The sequence below is a fragment of the Chiloscyllium plagiosum genome, unplaced genomic scaffold (genome assembly GCF_037043375.1).
Source record: "Chiloscyllium plagiosum isolate Xiang-an unplaced genomic scaffold, Cpla_swu_hap1 HiC_scaffold_17, whole genome shotgun sequence".
NCBI classification, from domain to species: Eukaryota; Metazoa; Chordata; class Chondrichthyes; order Orectolobiformes; family Hemiscylliidae; genus Chiloscyllium; species Chiloscyllium plagiosum.
Window position 1 is genome coordinate 43,352,144 of NW_028270155.1, and position 15,463 is coordinate 43,367,606.

Here is a 15,463-nt window from a genome sequence, read left to right on the forward strand (position 1 = left end):
ATTTAATTATCATCAGATTTCAAAAGCCACCTTATTTTTTTTTTACAATCATAATCCATTGTTGTCAACCCTTCCTCCTTTTTACTATTTAAAGCTGTTTGTAGACTTTTGTTACAATCATAAAAATTATGAGCAGGAGTAAGCCATTTGATCCCTTAAGCCTGTTCTTTCAGTAAGATAATGGTTGTTCTGATTGTGGCATCAACTCCACTTTCCTGTCCACCCCCGTACCCTTTGACTCCTTTGTCAATTAAGGATCTATCTAACTCAATCTTGAAAATATTCAATGACCTTGCCTCACTATTCTCCAGGAAGAAAGTTCCACAGCTTCACAGCCGTCTGGAAGAAGAGGTTTCTCCTCATCTCCATGTTCTTATTTTAAAACTGCATCCCCCACAAGAGAAAACCTCTTCTCAGGATCATGTATATTTCATTAAAACAATCTCTCATTCATTTAAACTCCAGTGGACGTAGATCCACCATGTCCAATGAATTCTCATTCGATAGCATTACTCTCCTCAATCCTGGGAATCAGTCGAGTGAAAGTTCATCACATACTTTTTTATGCAATTATTTCCTTTCTTAAATAATGAAACAAAAACTGTATACAATACTCCAGATGTGATCTGTCTAATGCTGTGTATAACTGTATCATGTTCCATTCCCTTGCAATAAACAAAGACATTCCATTTGCCTTCAAAATCGACCTTTCAATTTAGACAACACTTCTTTTCCTGCCAGAGTGGACAAGTTGACATTTTCCCACATTATCCTACATCTGCTGTTTGCCTGTTCACTTAACCTATCTATATCCTTTTGCAGACTCCTTATGTTCTCTTAGCAACTTACTTTCCCACATATCTTTGTGCCATGAGTAAATTTAGCAACTCTGTACTCCGTTTCCTCATCAAGTCATTGATATATATACTTGGAAATCTGAGTACACTACATTTACTGGTCTCATTTTATCAACTCTTAGCTTTACATCTTCACAAAAATTCTTCAAAATTTGTGAAACAAAATTCCACTTTAACAAAACCTTCAAAGCATAAGCCATGTTGACTGCTTGATTATGATATGCTTTTCTAAATATGCTGCTACCACTTCCTTAAATGTGGATTCCAATAGTTTAGGATGTCAAATTTAGGTTAGATAGACAGCCTGTAATTCTTTGTTTCTGTCTTTCCCTAGCCTAGGTATTGCCACATTTGCAATTTTTTTCAAACCATCGGAAGTTTTTTTTAGAAATTTGAGAAGATTGCAACCAATATAGCCCGTTCTTTTTGTTTCAAAGATATAGAGCTAGGAAATTCATTCATCTTTAATCCTATTAGTTTGTCTTGGGCTTGTTTTTAAATTTATGACAATGTTTATTTTAAGTTCCTTCCTCTCATTTTGTTATGTTGGGTATTCACTACAACTACTACTACTACTACGTTGTCAGCAACGTATAGTCTGCTGTAATATGCTAATATAAACATGAGATCATGTGTTTATTCCCATTTATGTTGAATGACTTTCACATCTTTATCACTATTGTTAAAATCCAATTTGCCTAGTTTGATAAGAGGAAGCTCCATAGATACAAATCATTTAATACTAAATATTGTTACGTTTTTCAACATTAATATATTTGCAGTTTTGATTTAAATAACAAAGGGAATATTTACTAGTTTAATTAGTAACTTGATAAAATAATAGAACTATAGTTAATACTTAAACATTTTAAAATGCAACATGTATCCTCTCTACATCTGTTAAATGTTTGTATTCATATTTGTTTCTATACATTTTCTGAGTAAACTGTTCAGAATGTACTCCAAGAAAGTATGTTAAAAATGTCAACATCATTAGATAATAAGGTATGCTACAGTTTCACTCCGATTCTAGATACAAACCCTGAAGTAAATTTCACTGTTGATTTTTTAAAAATATTTCAGTGAAACTAATATTGTCTACTGACCACTAGAAGTTTTTCTTTTGTATTTCTACATGTGTTTATTTAGGATGGCATCTCCCTTGTCAGCGAAGCTATACTCTTGAGTATTTTGCTGAAACGAGAAGGGTCTCATTTCATTACAGCAGAAGGTGGGTTTATTACATTGTCAAAGAGTGATGAAAATTTTTCTAAATGCGTAATTTCCAGTTCTTAACAAATTTGTCTTATTTATGTGTAATATATTCAAGGTTTGCCTAAAGATTTGCCTAGCTGATTGTCATAGTTGTGGTTATGTTTGCCGAACTGAGAAGTTGATTTGCAGACATTTCATCCCCCGTCTAGGTGGTATCCTCAGGGCTTTGGAGCATCCTCTGATAAGCTAAACAGAGGACAGCCAGAGAATTTCTAGAAGCATGGCACTCATTCATGGACCCCATCAACAAACACATAGACCTAGACCCAATATACTGGCCACTACAATGAACAACCGGAAGCAGCAGGAATGGAACCAAATAAATTCCAGAAGACGCAGTTAAGCAGCACTTCGCAAGAGGCTCCAAAACGCTGAAAATGTCACCTCGACAGGGGACGAAATGTCTGCAAATCAACTTCCCAGCTCGGCAAACAGTCCCACAACTACGACAATGTACAATCTAAATCTTACTCTTGAGTTTAAGTACTAATCCTGAAACTGTAGGCAAGAGTCCAACTATTGCATGGACTGCTTGGCTATCAGGTGTAGTGATGATTTATATTGGGGCCCATCTGGGAGTACTGTGAAAGAACTCATGGTGTGGCAGTACTGAAGAGAGAGGGTTAGGCCAGAGCCTGGAGAAAACATTGTCAGCAGGGGATCCAGCAAACACATGAGAATGAAAAGCAGGATTGGAAGCAAAATCAAAATTTCAACAAGGTGGGCATTTTAGGAAAAGAGGCTCATCAGGAGCCAGGAAACTAATGTTTTAAATGTAATTTTTACTGTCATGTTAATTTAAGCTTCAATTACTGCAGCTTTCAAATTCTAAAAAGGACGAATGCAGCACAGTTTTGTAGTTGAAACCAAGGAAGATTGCATATTTACAGTTACTTTCATGAAAAGCAGTTTTTAAAATTCAGTTGCTATCCCATCTTCGTCTATAGTGTTGAAAAGCATTATGCTTGGAATTTTAAAGTAATTGCTCTATTCAGTGAAACAAAAACCACTGTTAATATGATTTGTTATTTCATGAAGCTTCCAGATATATGCCACTCTGTTGAGATTTTTATTGTTTTCACAGGCAAATTGTAGATTTTATTCAATTTTACAAAATGTAGAACTCAAAACTCTGCTTGATTGCATGGTAATTTATTTAGTCTCTCTTGATAGCTACTCCACAAATAACATTCCTCCAGTTTGCACATATTTATATAACATATGCCTAGAAGCATTTGGAATTAAATAATATTTTGAATAGACCCAGATAATGCTATGTCTAATTGTCCAATGTAAATGATGCACAGGATTGCAGCAGGCTGCTTATAATAAGCATTCCTTTGAAAAACATTATGTTTGACACATACAAGGAAACGTGTCCCTCTCTTCCATAGGACACATAGAGATCAAAACTCTAATCTTGGAAAATAGTGTTGGGAAGCTATAGCTCTTCTGGGTTTTATAAGTTTTGTTTCTTCTTTCACTTTGATTTATATAGTGCTCCTAAAATAGAAAAATGTCCCTAGATACTTCCCAGATGAAAAGAAAAATGGATAATGAGGCTTTAGAGTCATAGAGATGTAAAGCACGGAAACAAATCCTTCGGTCCAACTTGTCCATCCCAACCAGATTTCCTAACCTAATCTACTCACTTGGCCCATATCCCTCTAAACCCCTTCCTATTCATAAACCCATCCAGGTGCCTTTTAAATGTTGTAATTGTACCAGCCTCCACCACTTTGTCTGGCAGCTCAATCCATACACGCACCACCCTCTGCGTGAAAAAGTTGCCCCTTAGGTTCTTTTTATATCTTTCCATTCTCACCCTAAACCGATGCCCTCTAATTCTGGACTCACCCACCCCAGGGAAAGTACCTTGTCTGTTTACTCAATCCACGCCCCTCATGACTTTATAAACCTCTATAAGGCCACCCCTCAGCCTCCAACACTCCAGGGAAAACAGCCCCAGTCTATTCAGCCTCTTGCTATAGCGGAAAGTTGGGAGAGGAAATTAAAGTTTGGTCCCAGAGTTGGATTTTAAGGAAGACCTAAAGAATGTAGACTGAATTACAGGATTTGGGAGTGAGATACCTAAACTCTCTGTTCATTAATAGAGCATCAGCAGGTTGCAAAGACTGCTGTAGTTCATATATGTCTTCGGACTCATGTTGGAAAAGGACTATAAGGACTATAACTTGTGTACTATATAGACACTTCTTTTATTCTCATTCTGGACTTTTAAACCCTATATTCCCATGTTAATTTTTATTTAATTATTTCAATTCTGTGACAACAGTTAAAGTATCTGTACCTAAGATGGTGCTGCAAAGCGCCATGACAAACTTTTCACTGCACTCAATTGAGTGTACGTGACAATGAAGATTATTCAATGTTGAAAAACTGTATATTTTTATTATTTTTCTGTACAGAAATAACAATGACAGTTTTCTGTAAGCTTGTGCTGATTTACAGTTGTTTTACACTCAATTTCCACTCTAATTTGTCAAAATATTGAATTCATACCAGTTATTAGGGTAAGGTCAGTAAAACATCTAGTTACAACTGAGATAGCAAAATGAAGCACCAAAGGAATGTGACAAATTTTTCAAGGAGCATTCCATTTTTTTTTTGTAATATCATCAGGGAATTAATTTTTCCTTTGCATTGTGGTGAAATTCATTCTTGAAAATCGTAGATTCTGGTTGTATATTTCTTGCTTCATTTTATCTTTTTCTGACCTTTGTAGCCTTGATGATGTTTAGCTGTGGATGGCAATGAACAGAGACCATCATTCTGTTGGTTTTAGAAACAATGATGCTGCTCAATTGCACAATTTAGGTTAAAATAGAAAATTGTAGAAACATTGTCGATTTTAACCTTTACAATTCCTTTGATGTGCAGTTATCAATCAACATAACAAATTATCATTCAGAGTTACAAAAGGATGCATTATTAAAATGACACATGTATAATTTGGAGCACAGTATGGGATTATACAATGCAATTAGATGCATACCAGAGAGACATGAAACCAGACACTATTAAAAAAACACTTCTGTTTCCATGGCTTCATTATTGTACAAAAGACCAGCAGGAAGGAAAAATTCAGAAAGAAAATCACTCTCGTTATTGTTAGAGTAATAGTAGTTTTCTGTGCACTGGTTCAAATACAATTTATTTCAAACCAATAGTTTTTTTTGTGTAGAGGAAAATGATTTGCTCCGCAGTACTTGCATATTGCTGATTTTAGTTATAAATTGAAAACACATGTCTTTATCATGTTTCCTCCTTATAAGTCAATCTGGTGTTGTATTGTTTTTAATACTTGCCATAACTTCTAATGTTGTATGAGGTATTAATCCATAAAATGTTGGAATAGCTCAAGTCACAGCAAGCGAAACGTTTGACCTGTTCCTCACCTTTTTAACTTGTTTTTAATTACAATTTGTTTGAAATGGAAATCAACAATGGTCCATTACTTTAATGGCACATATGGAACTTAAATAGTTTTTGTAACCAATAGTGTATTGCCTTAACCAAAAGGTTTAGGGATACAGAAAGAAATAGAGGAACAACAGGAAAGGAAACCAGATAAATTATAGTTAAATTGGATACAAATTCAGAAAGGGAGTGCACATTATCTCTACTACCCTCAGAGTATGATCATAGAACTTCTGAATTATACCTGAATTATATCTTAACAGAGATGTTTAAAATAACCATTGTTTGTAAAACATGTTGAAAGTATACTCAAAGTTACTATCTTAATAAACATGGCAGCCAGTTTAAAGTATCAAATTCGCATGACCAGTACTAAGATATACAATCAAATTATTAATTTTTTGCTGTAGAGGTCATAGTGAGCAAAATCTTATAGGGGCCTGAATGACTTGAGCTATGTTGAGAATTCAGGTAGAATTACGTGAGAAGTTTGACAACGCTTATCTTTATGTTGGGAACACCTCATTGCATATATCATGCATCTGCCAGCTGTCGAGGTGAGTTTTGCACTAGACAGCACAAGTTACCAATTAAGGGGGATTATTACTTGTTAACTACCCTAATAGTGGCTTATTGCACGTCATTCACATGCAACTTCCTTTCTTACCAACTGCACAGATAAAATTAGATGCCAAGAATTCTTAACATGAAAGTCAGAGCTGGTACCTGGTGGTTGCAGCTCACTGCTTACTCCAGAAGGACATACATGCTGGAAATGGTCTCAACATCTCAGGGCACGTGCCATGGCCATTGGCCACATGCACTTCATGTCCACACACATTGGGATTTGACATGTGCCACCCTCCAAGAAATCACAAGAACATCACTGATGCACTTACAGTAAGCTTCTGCACTTCAAAGCAGCACTGACAACAATCATAATAATGCTGCAGCATGGACACTGTACTCAGGCACACATACTCAGCTCGTGGACTGCACCAGGCTATGTCACGAGACTCTTTGCTTGCTGTCAGAGCACTGGCCTGCTCTGTGCCTCCCTGAATGCTCAAAGCATCCCAGCCTTGCCTTGCTTTTCCTTGCCTTGCCCCCTCAGCCTGAGTTATCAAGCTTACACAATTGCTGTATTGCCGTAGGGATTAGAGACCCCAATCCAGATTTGTTTGTCATGGTTGTGAGCAGTCTTCCAATCAAGGAAGGTAGTCTGTGGTCAGGTGCTCCAAATATAATAAGTCAAAGGCAGTCTCCACATCAGTTCAGGGGTTTGGACTCAGTTAGTTAAACACTCAGGATGGTCAGTGTCAAGATTCTCTCCACATGATGGATGAGGAGCCAAATGTTGGGGAGCCCACCAGCCATCTTGAATCTTTCTGCTTAACTGTGGGCTGCTTTCCTCCTGATATGAGATAGAGACAAGTATTAAGTGAGATGAAAGTGGGTGCATGGCTGTTACGTTTAGTGCAGGTGGGGGGGGTGCACTGATTGAGTATATTGCGCAGAGGACATGTATGGTGAGTGGTGTTGTGGGATTGGGGTGCTGTCAACAAGCGAGTGAAGATGTTGCAGGCAATTGTGAGCTTGTGTTTTGTGGGAGGTTGATAAATTATCAGAGATATTGTGAGTAAGGTGCATAGAGAAATGGGGGCACTTGAGCTGACAGAGTGGAGAAGGATATCCCAGCAGTAGTGAGTTGTTCCTGACACAATGCATGGTGAAATGGGGCTAAAACTGGAATAGAGGGATGCTATGGGCCGGGGAAGGTAGTTAATCCGGCGAGTTTGCTAAGACGGGACAAGAGATCTTACTAGACTTATGATGAGAAGCCCTCCAAAACGTTTGATGCATTTGACTCTTAGCTGAGAAAATGTAAGACAAGACAGTTTATAATATGGAAAAAAGACTATTTACCTCATTTGATCTATGCTTTTGTATGAGTTCCGTAACAAAATTCATACAGCCATATCCTTCTATTTCTTTGCTGGTGTTTCTGTTAAGATATAATTCTATGATTGTGCTCTGAGGGTAGCAGAGATAATATGCACTGCCCCTTGTGCTGAAATCACGAAAACATCAGGAATGCTATGTTTATTCATCCTTTTTAAAAGTGTTGATTTAACTATGGAAGCTTTTTGTACTTGGTACATATATGACATTGTTGCTCATTATAGGCGATCATTTCTTTTGTTTTAGTCCTGTATGATTAGCCTTAAAACTAAGTATAGCTATCTATACTTAAAGTGGTTTGTAGTTTAATCAGTGTTTCTGACAAATAATACTCATACTTGAGTGTCAGCCGTTCTAATTGGATCACAATATAAATTAATTATTAATATCAAGCTTTCACATTTACAATAACTGTCAATGCATGTGGCTGTTGGTAAGATTCATATAAGAGTTGAATCGGTCGATTATGTGATCTGCATTCCTGTAACAATGTATTAATAGTAGGGGGTTTACCAAAGTGCAATTCTTGTATTCATTATAATGTTTTAATGGATGAAAAATAATTTGCTAGCACTGTTCTATGTTTGCACTTCCACATATATGCAAGACTGTGCTGAGTTCAAAGTTATTTTATGTGGAAATAGCTTAATTTTAGAAAATTCATGAAACATCGCACCTGAATTCCAAATTGGTTTTCCTTTCAGCAGTTTTGATTTTATTCCTTTAAATTATCTAAGTTTTTTTTCAAGTTAAACTGTGCATCCTATTAAAAATGGTGTTATGTTTTCAGGAACTGTTGTAGATCGTTTGGAAAGAGTTTATCAACGTTCAGGCAGAAAGAAACACTGGTCTGTATAGTCCTGTTTGTTTTCCTGTATTTCTCTATGTATTACTGTGTGTCAAATTTCCATGATTGACATTTCAGATATTTAAAATAAGAATGCTTATTGTATTATTTGAATCATGGAACATACAGTAGAGACTGATCAATCAACCTAGAAAGCCTTTGCTGGAATTAATTGTATGTTGCAGCACCATTAATCTAGGACTGTATATTGCTTAACCCACTTTCTTTCCAATTATTGTCTTATATTCATCATATTTATCAAATATTTATCTATTTCACTTTTAAGTTTCTGTCCCTATAATCAGATGTGATAAGGCAGACAGTGTTCGAATATTACTATGTGAAAGACTTTTCTTTCCAATCATTCTCCTTTATTTTTCTTGTGTTTTTTTTTAATGTCTGCATCAATATCTTTGCTTGTGATTGATGTTAGACCAACTGATCTACAATTACTCATTTCCTTCACTCTTTTTGTTAAAGGGAATTATTAGGAAAGATTTACCCTGTTGGCAGTATGTTCATGTATAAGGCTGCTATCTGTTCGTTCCCCCATCTTCTTTCAGCAATTTTGGCCATCTTGAGTTTTACTATTTTTTTTGGAATCAACTTCTACTTAGCAATTGTTCCAATCCCACATCCTTGTCCGTCTGTATTCTTCCATCATTATTTATAAACACCAGTGCAAAATTTCCATCAGGCCTTTATCCTCAGCAGTTAGATATGCTGCATCTTAAGTGTACTACTCTTTATAGAATCATAGAAATTTATAGCACATAAAGCCAGTCATGCTTCATCCTATGCACTTTCCTCTCATCCATAGCCTGTAAGATCCTCATCTGCAAAAATCTATCTAACTATATTTTATAGTCACTTACGGAATCAGCTTCTACCGCTTTTCCGTAAGACCGTTCTGGACTCTAACAAGTCCCTGAATCAAAAAAAACTCTAATAGCCTCTCTATACATTGTTTCAAATCTAAGACTTCTAGTTATTGTCCCACTAATTACAAAAAACAATTCTTTCCCATTTTCTCTCTTAAACCACTCAGAATTTTAAAATCTACTTTCAGCCACATGTTGATCCTCTCTATTCTCTAACCACAGTCATTATCTTTCCACCTTCTCATCTGTCCCTTATTTTTGGTAGTGTCTGGTAAATCTACTTTATATCCTTTTTAATGCTGTTTGTGTCTTTCCTTAAATGTCCTTCAAACTACCAAATTTATAATGGTGCTCCATTCACTTAAGTCATTTTTGAAAATTGGCAAGAGTAGATGGCCAGTTGAACAATGCCATCACCCCACCTTCAACTATATATTGACTTTTTTATACATTTATATGTTTTTTCTTCGTCCTTTTATTTTAACTGCTAGTTTTCCTTAAACGTTCTCCTTTAGCACTTCCAATTTCCCTTTTTACTTCCTCATTTTTGTCATTTTCATATATTCCTGATTATCTTCAAAATGTCATTTCAACTGCACCTATACCCAGATCATTTGTGTGTGTGGAACCTAAGGAACCTCAATAGTGCTGATGTGCACTTCTGTCACGCCTTTACAATCAAAAAGGTATACATTACCACTCATTTTGTGTGCCTTAGTCATTTCTGTAGCTACTTTAATACGTGTACCTTAATTTTCTATAACAGTTCTTTTACACTAGCCTTATCAAATAGCCTCTGACATAAAGATAACATTCCCTACATGTATTTTTTAACCATATACTAGACTTTCTCAAATAGAGTCGTATAATCAACAAAGCGCAGCTTGCCTTTTACAAGCCATACTAACCCTCCCTAATTTGGTCACACTTTTCTAAATATTCATTAATCATATTTTTATTCACACATAAGGGCAGATTGCCTGTCACTTCCTGTCTATTCTGTTCCATTTTCTTGAAACATAACATTTGTTACCCTAGAGTACACTGTAATTCTCATTTCTAGAATTTTTTTTAGGGAGTTTTGGAATACTCCATGTCTGAGAACGATAACTCTCATTAACATTTTTAAAAATATATTTGTTTTGAATACTTTTTTCATCCTTAATATTCCACTCTCACTTTCAGCTTCCTTAAAGATAAAAACAGACATCTCCACTTTTTTCGTCTTTGGTATAAGGCAACTCTTTTGTCTCTAAAAGGTCACAGCTCTTTAACTATCTTCAGTATATTTGCTTATAAAATCCTTTACATTACAATTGACTCTGCCCCTTTAAATTTATATAGTATTTGCATTGTTTTCTTTTTAAAATGGTTTTAAAGTTTGATAAAGGTTTCAGAAATTGCTGTTCAGGGTTTCTGCTGCAAACAGTTTTGGGATTCTAAGGTAAAGTCACAAAAATAACTATTAGTCAAGGATTTCAGTTGTATTTTTTGTAATTGCTGATAAATATCCCTCATATTTGATGAAGGAACTAGTGCCCTGAATAAAAAGTAAAATGAAATCTAAAAGCATTCTTGGATCTAATAATAAAGAGCTGATGGATCAATAATTGTCAGGGAAATCACTTTTTGTTGCGTACAAGTTTGGTCAAGTTCAAGAAATATTTTAGGTAGACATATATTAGAGGCATTAAATGGAAAGCACCTGTCATCAGTATGGTTTAGGAATATCTGTGTATCAGCACTCTGGAGACTGCTGACAGGATTTCTCCAATTGACTGTCTTCAAATCCCACCTTTGTGCCTGAGGACTAGTGGTAATGCCAGGGAGCATTTTTGACACTTCTTTCAGATCTGTAATAGATCTGATAGTGTCATATTATATGCAAGCGCAGTTTGCCAGCAGACCAATTGTCATATGAGCATCTGATCTTCCAGCAGAGGTGACAGAGGTCAATGCTGTTCAATAAGCCTTGAACAGACATTGTAAGGAAACAAGCATTCGCTTTCAGAGCTGAAAGAGAACTTTTAAAATAGTTAATTCTTTGTTTTGTGAGGTTGGTGTGGGAAGAGTATTGGATCCCTACGTTACAAAATATCATCAAGTATCTACCGTAGTTCCTAATCTGTTTAGCTATATCTTATATATTTGTTGTCCTTTTTACAAATACTTAATTGTAATTTCCTGACAAAAATGATACAGTGTAACATTGAAATGGTTTCAGTTTATAAGATGTAGACTTTTCAGTATGTTTAGAAATCTGATTAACTTTCTTTCCAATTCCTATGACGTTTATATAATCATTGTGCAATATATTTAGGTTGGCTGTACGTTACAGTGCTGCACTTTTAGAGCTGATTGCTGCCTCTATTGCCCCACATATTACCACAATGCTGGTACATGGGAAGCAGGTAATTAGGACAGCATTTGAGAGATTTGGTGCCATCTTCAGTGTGTCATAGTTCCACCCAAATCTTTTTAATGAATGCCTTGCACTGCATAATTGTCTGCTAACGCTTTACTAGCAACCACCAGAGATATGTCCATTCTCTTCACTTAAATGATTTCTTAGATTTGCAGCATGTGTTTGATTAATTTAACTGAATAGCTAGTTATGCTTTTTTTCTGAGCAAACAAGGCATTTCATTGAATAAGTTTCTTAATTTAAATGATTATCAGTTACATATTTTATTAATTATGCCTAGCTGCATCCGTTGTGGTTTTCATGTTTCTGACTTGCATATTCATCGGCTGTGCTTGTTAAAACATTTTTCACTAATTCCTTGTTGCACTCCATCAAATCCTGAATGCTTGATCCATAACATTCCCACATCTCAATTTTCAGAAAGTACAAGTTGACATTTTGACACAAAGCATATTGTTTACACTTCACTTAAAACCATTATTGTATGTAGTTCATTACAAACATTTAAACATTTGGATTTGACTTTCTACCAATGTTATGTAAAACAAAGAGCATTACTGAGTTTTTGGACCCAGTTAAAATGTATTTATTCTAACCTGTATAAGATTTTGTTCACTTACCTGAGCTTAGTACATGGTTCATTATTTTACTTTTGCTAATTATCTTTGACTTTTTTGTTGCTGTGTGCTTTCATTTAATCTCACTTTAAAACTTATCCTGCTGCCTCCCATTTTCTTATACTTGGAATCTTAGAGACTTTCCTGTGATTAATGGCACACTAGACACACAAAACATATGCTAAGGTCTGCCTCCGTAACTCGTATTTCCTGAAACAGGTCATTAGCCTGTCCCTGAAGGCTAAAGCTTGAAAGCTGCCACTCCACATTATATGTGGCTGACCAGGTAAAATTCCCATTCTCACTACCTACAGTAGGAAATTAGAAAGATTTAGAAGTTTGTTTGACTGTTTAGCCACATTATAAATGCATCTTTTGTGGCTATCAAGTCTTGAAGTGGGACTCAAATACTTATGTCTTGGCTCAGCGACAGGACGCTGCCCACTGTGCCACAAGACCTTCCCTCCTCCATAGAGACAAGGATGATAAATTTACATCAGCAGGGTTGTTCCATCCAGCCTCTAGTAGGTCAAGGCAAGTATTCAAGGGAATGCTTTCTAAAGTTTAGGAGAATTGTGCATCAAATTATATATAACTCTAGTGCTATTCCATCAATCTGTGACATCAGCACATCCTTCACATGGCATAGCAATGCAAGCTACACACCTTTAGAACTGAACAGAAATTGTTCCTGTCTATGCCAAGGAGAGAGAAACATTCACAATGTGAGGTTGGACTGGATGATCAGAGGCTAGGGAGTGCTACTTTGAGACTTGGGAAGATGTCAGGCTGAGACTTGGTGGGGGTGTTTTGGCACATTGGAATTCAGTACTGGGTCTAGCATATTGGGAGACTGCAGATTGGGGATCGGATGTGTGCTGGCACATTCTGACAAGGGGGCTTTGGACAGAGGCAACAGATTGAAACTCAGTTGGTAAAACAGATTTGGGATTCAGGAGGATCGTGCCATATTGAGATGATTGGATCATGATTGACATGGAAAGTCTCTAGATGAAGACTGGAGTACTGTAGATTAAGACAAAGACAAAGAGGCCTGGCAGCTTGTGACAAAGCTGGTCAGCAGGTTGGAACTGGGGGCAGGTTGGGACTCAAGAATGGGGAATATTAGTTTATAATTCAGCAATCGGATTTGGATTCAGGATAAAGGTTGAAGATTTTTTTTTTGTTCAAAGATTGTGGGTGTCACTGACTGGTCCAGGGATTATTGCCCATACCTAATGTCCTGAGGTTGAACAGGGGAACAGAGACTGACAGGAGTTAAACAGAATAGTTCAGATAATGAGGACTAGGAGTGAGGATGTCGGATGGGGGAAAGGAGGGGAACTATGAAATGAGACAAGAGGTTGCAGCTTGAGCCAGAATGGAACTGGAAAATTTTGGAAGTTAGGAAAAGAGTTCTGGAGAATATTGGTGCCCAGCATTTCCTTCAGAGCCAAGAGCAGCAGCAGTATGTTTACTGGTAGCCTTCAGAAAAGAGTGAATGAAACCTTGGGAGTTTACAATGGAAAAATAATGGAATAGTATTTTCACTAATGGTAATTTGGACAAGTGATAGAGATCACTGTGGCATGGTGGGGTTACACTATGCTTTTACATCAGAAGCTGAAATAAACATTGTGATGAGTTCCAAAAAGGATGGGTATAACCCACCAGTGCTGTGGATTATGTCTGTCCCATATTTCCTATTTCATCAGTCTCCCATGCAGGACCTTATGTACTGAAATCCATGTGGACTGCATCAAATGCATTGCTATCATCTACATACCTGATCACTTGTTCGAAACATGTAATCAAGTTGGTTAGGCATAACCTCCCTTTAACAAAACCATGCTGACTGTTCTTGATTATTCCCTGCCTCTCCAAGTACAGAGTAATTCTGTCCTTCAGAAGTGCTACCAATAGTTTCCTTTTCACTGAGTTTAGAATGATTGGCCTGTTTATCCTTGTTTATCCTTTCTGCTCTTCTTGGGTAACAGTACCAAATTGGCTGTCCTCCTGTCCTCTAGCATCTCTTCTGTGGCCAGAAAGGAATTGAAAATTATTGCCAGTACTCCTATTATTTTACCCACTGTGGCCATACTCAATAGCCTGCGATACATTCCATCTGAACCTGGATATCTATTTATTTTTATGCCTGCCAGACCACTTAGAACTTTCTCTCTGTTCTATGCTAATTTTTAATTATATCACAGTACTTCGCCCTGATTTCTATTTCTGCATCATCGCTCTCACTAGTGACCAACGACACAAGGTATTCATTTAGAACCCTTTCTACATCCATAAGGTCTAAGCACAAATTGCCACTGGAGCCCTTAGTGGTCCCTGTTCTTTTCCCAGTTATCTTTTACCTTTACTTGTAAAATAACTTAAGAACTTTCTTCGCTTTACCATCATTATCCATTCATGACCCTTTTTTCCTTTCCTAATTTCCTTTTTAAGTTCCCTGTTGTACATTCTGTCCTCCTCTGGGCATCTGCTCTTTTGAGGCCTAGGTATCCGGTCTTTATTCAGTCCTGTATATCCTTCAAAATCGAAGGATCATTAAATTTGTTGGTCCACCCTTTATCTTTGTTAAACATGTTAGCCCTGTACTCTGCGAATTTCCTTCTTGAATGTGTGCTACTAAATATATCTGCTACTAGTCCACTCTGGCCAAATTATATCTGATCTTCATTATCTAAAGTTAAGCCCAGGACCACTGCTTCTCTTGCAGGACATCTACAAACTGGATTTTAAAAAACTATACGGATATATTTTAAGAATTACAGTCCCTCTAAATCTTTCGCTCTATGATCTCCCAATTAATGTAGCCAAAGTTGTAACCCCCCCTCTATCGTTACCTGATTACTTTTACACTTATCTGAAATGTGTGTACATATCTGCTCTTCTCTTTCTTCTGACTGCTTGGGATCCTGAGTTGTACTGTATGTAATTTTGCAGATGGGTCCTACAACAGAAATAGGACCCATCGTGTACATAAATTAATCCAATGGTAATTTCAGATAATCACAAAGTGCCCCAGAAATTGTAAGTACAAATACAATTTTACATGAATGCAGTTTAATGTGCCACTCTGAAGGACCTTGCAACCTAAAATTGGTATATGTTGGACTTGTTTTGATCATTTCCACACCATT

The 15,463-nt window shown here is 36.5% G+C and overlaps 1 protein-coding gene across 3 annotated transcripts in view; it reads left to right on the top strand.

Annotated features, from left to right (window-relative positions):
• Positions 1-15,463, top strand: part of phkb (phosphorylase kinase, beta) — a 349,249-nt gene that overhangs the window by 296,321 nt on the left and 37,465 nt on the right. For 2 of the 3 annotated variants that reach the window (XM_087995880.1, XM_043706918.2), the window contains 3 exons: positions 2,007-2,088; positions 8,326-8,383; positions 11,584-11,674. In XM_087995880.1, the coding sequence (XP_087852006.1) occupies positions 2,007-2,088; positions 8,326-8,383; positions 11,584-11,674 (231 nt within the window). The remainder of the gene's footprint in view (positions 1-2,006; positions 2,089-8,325; positions 8,384-11,583; positions 11,675-15,463) is intronic. The other variant, XM_087995881.1, reaches the window with a different exon arrangement.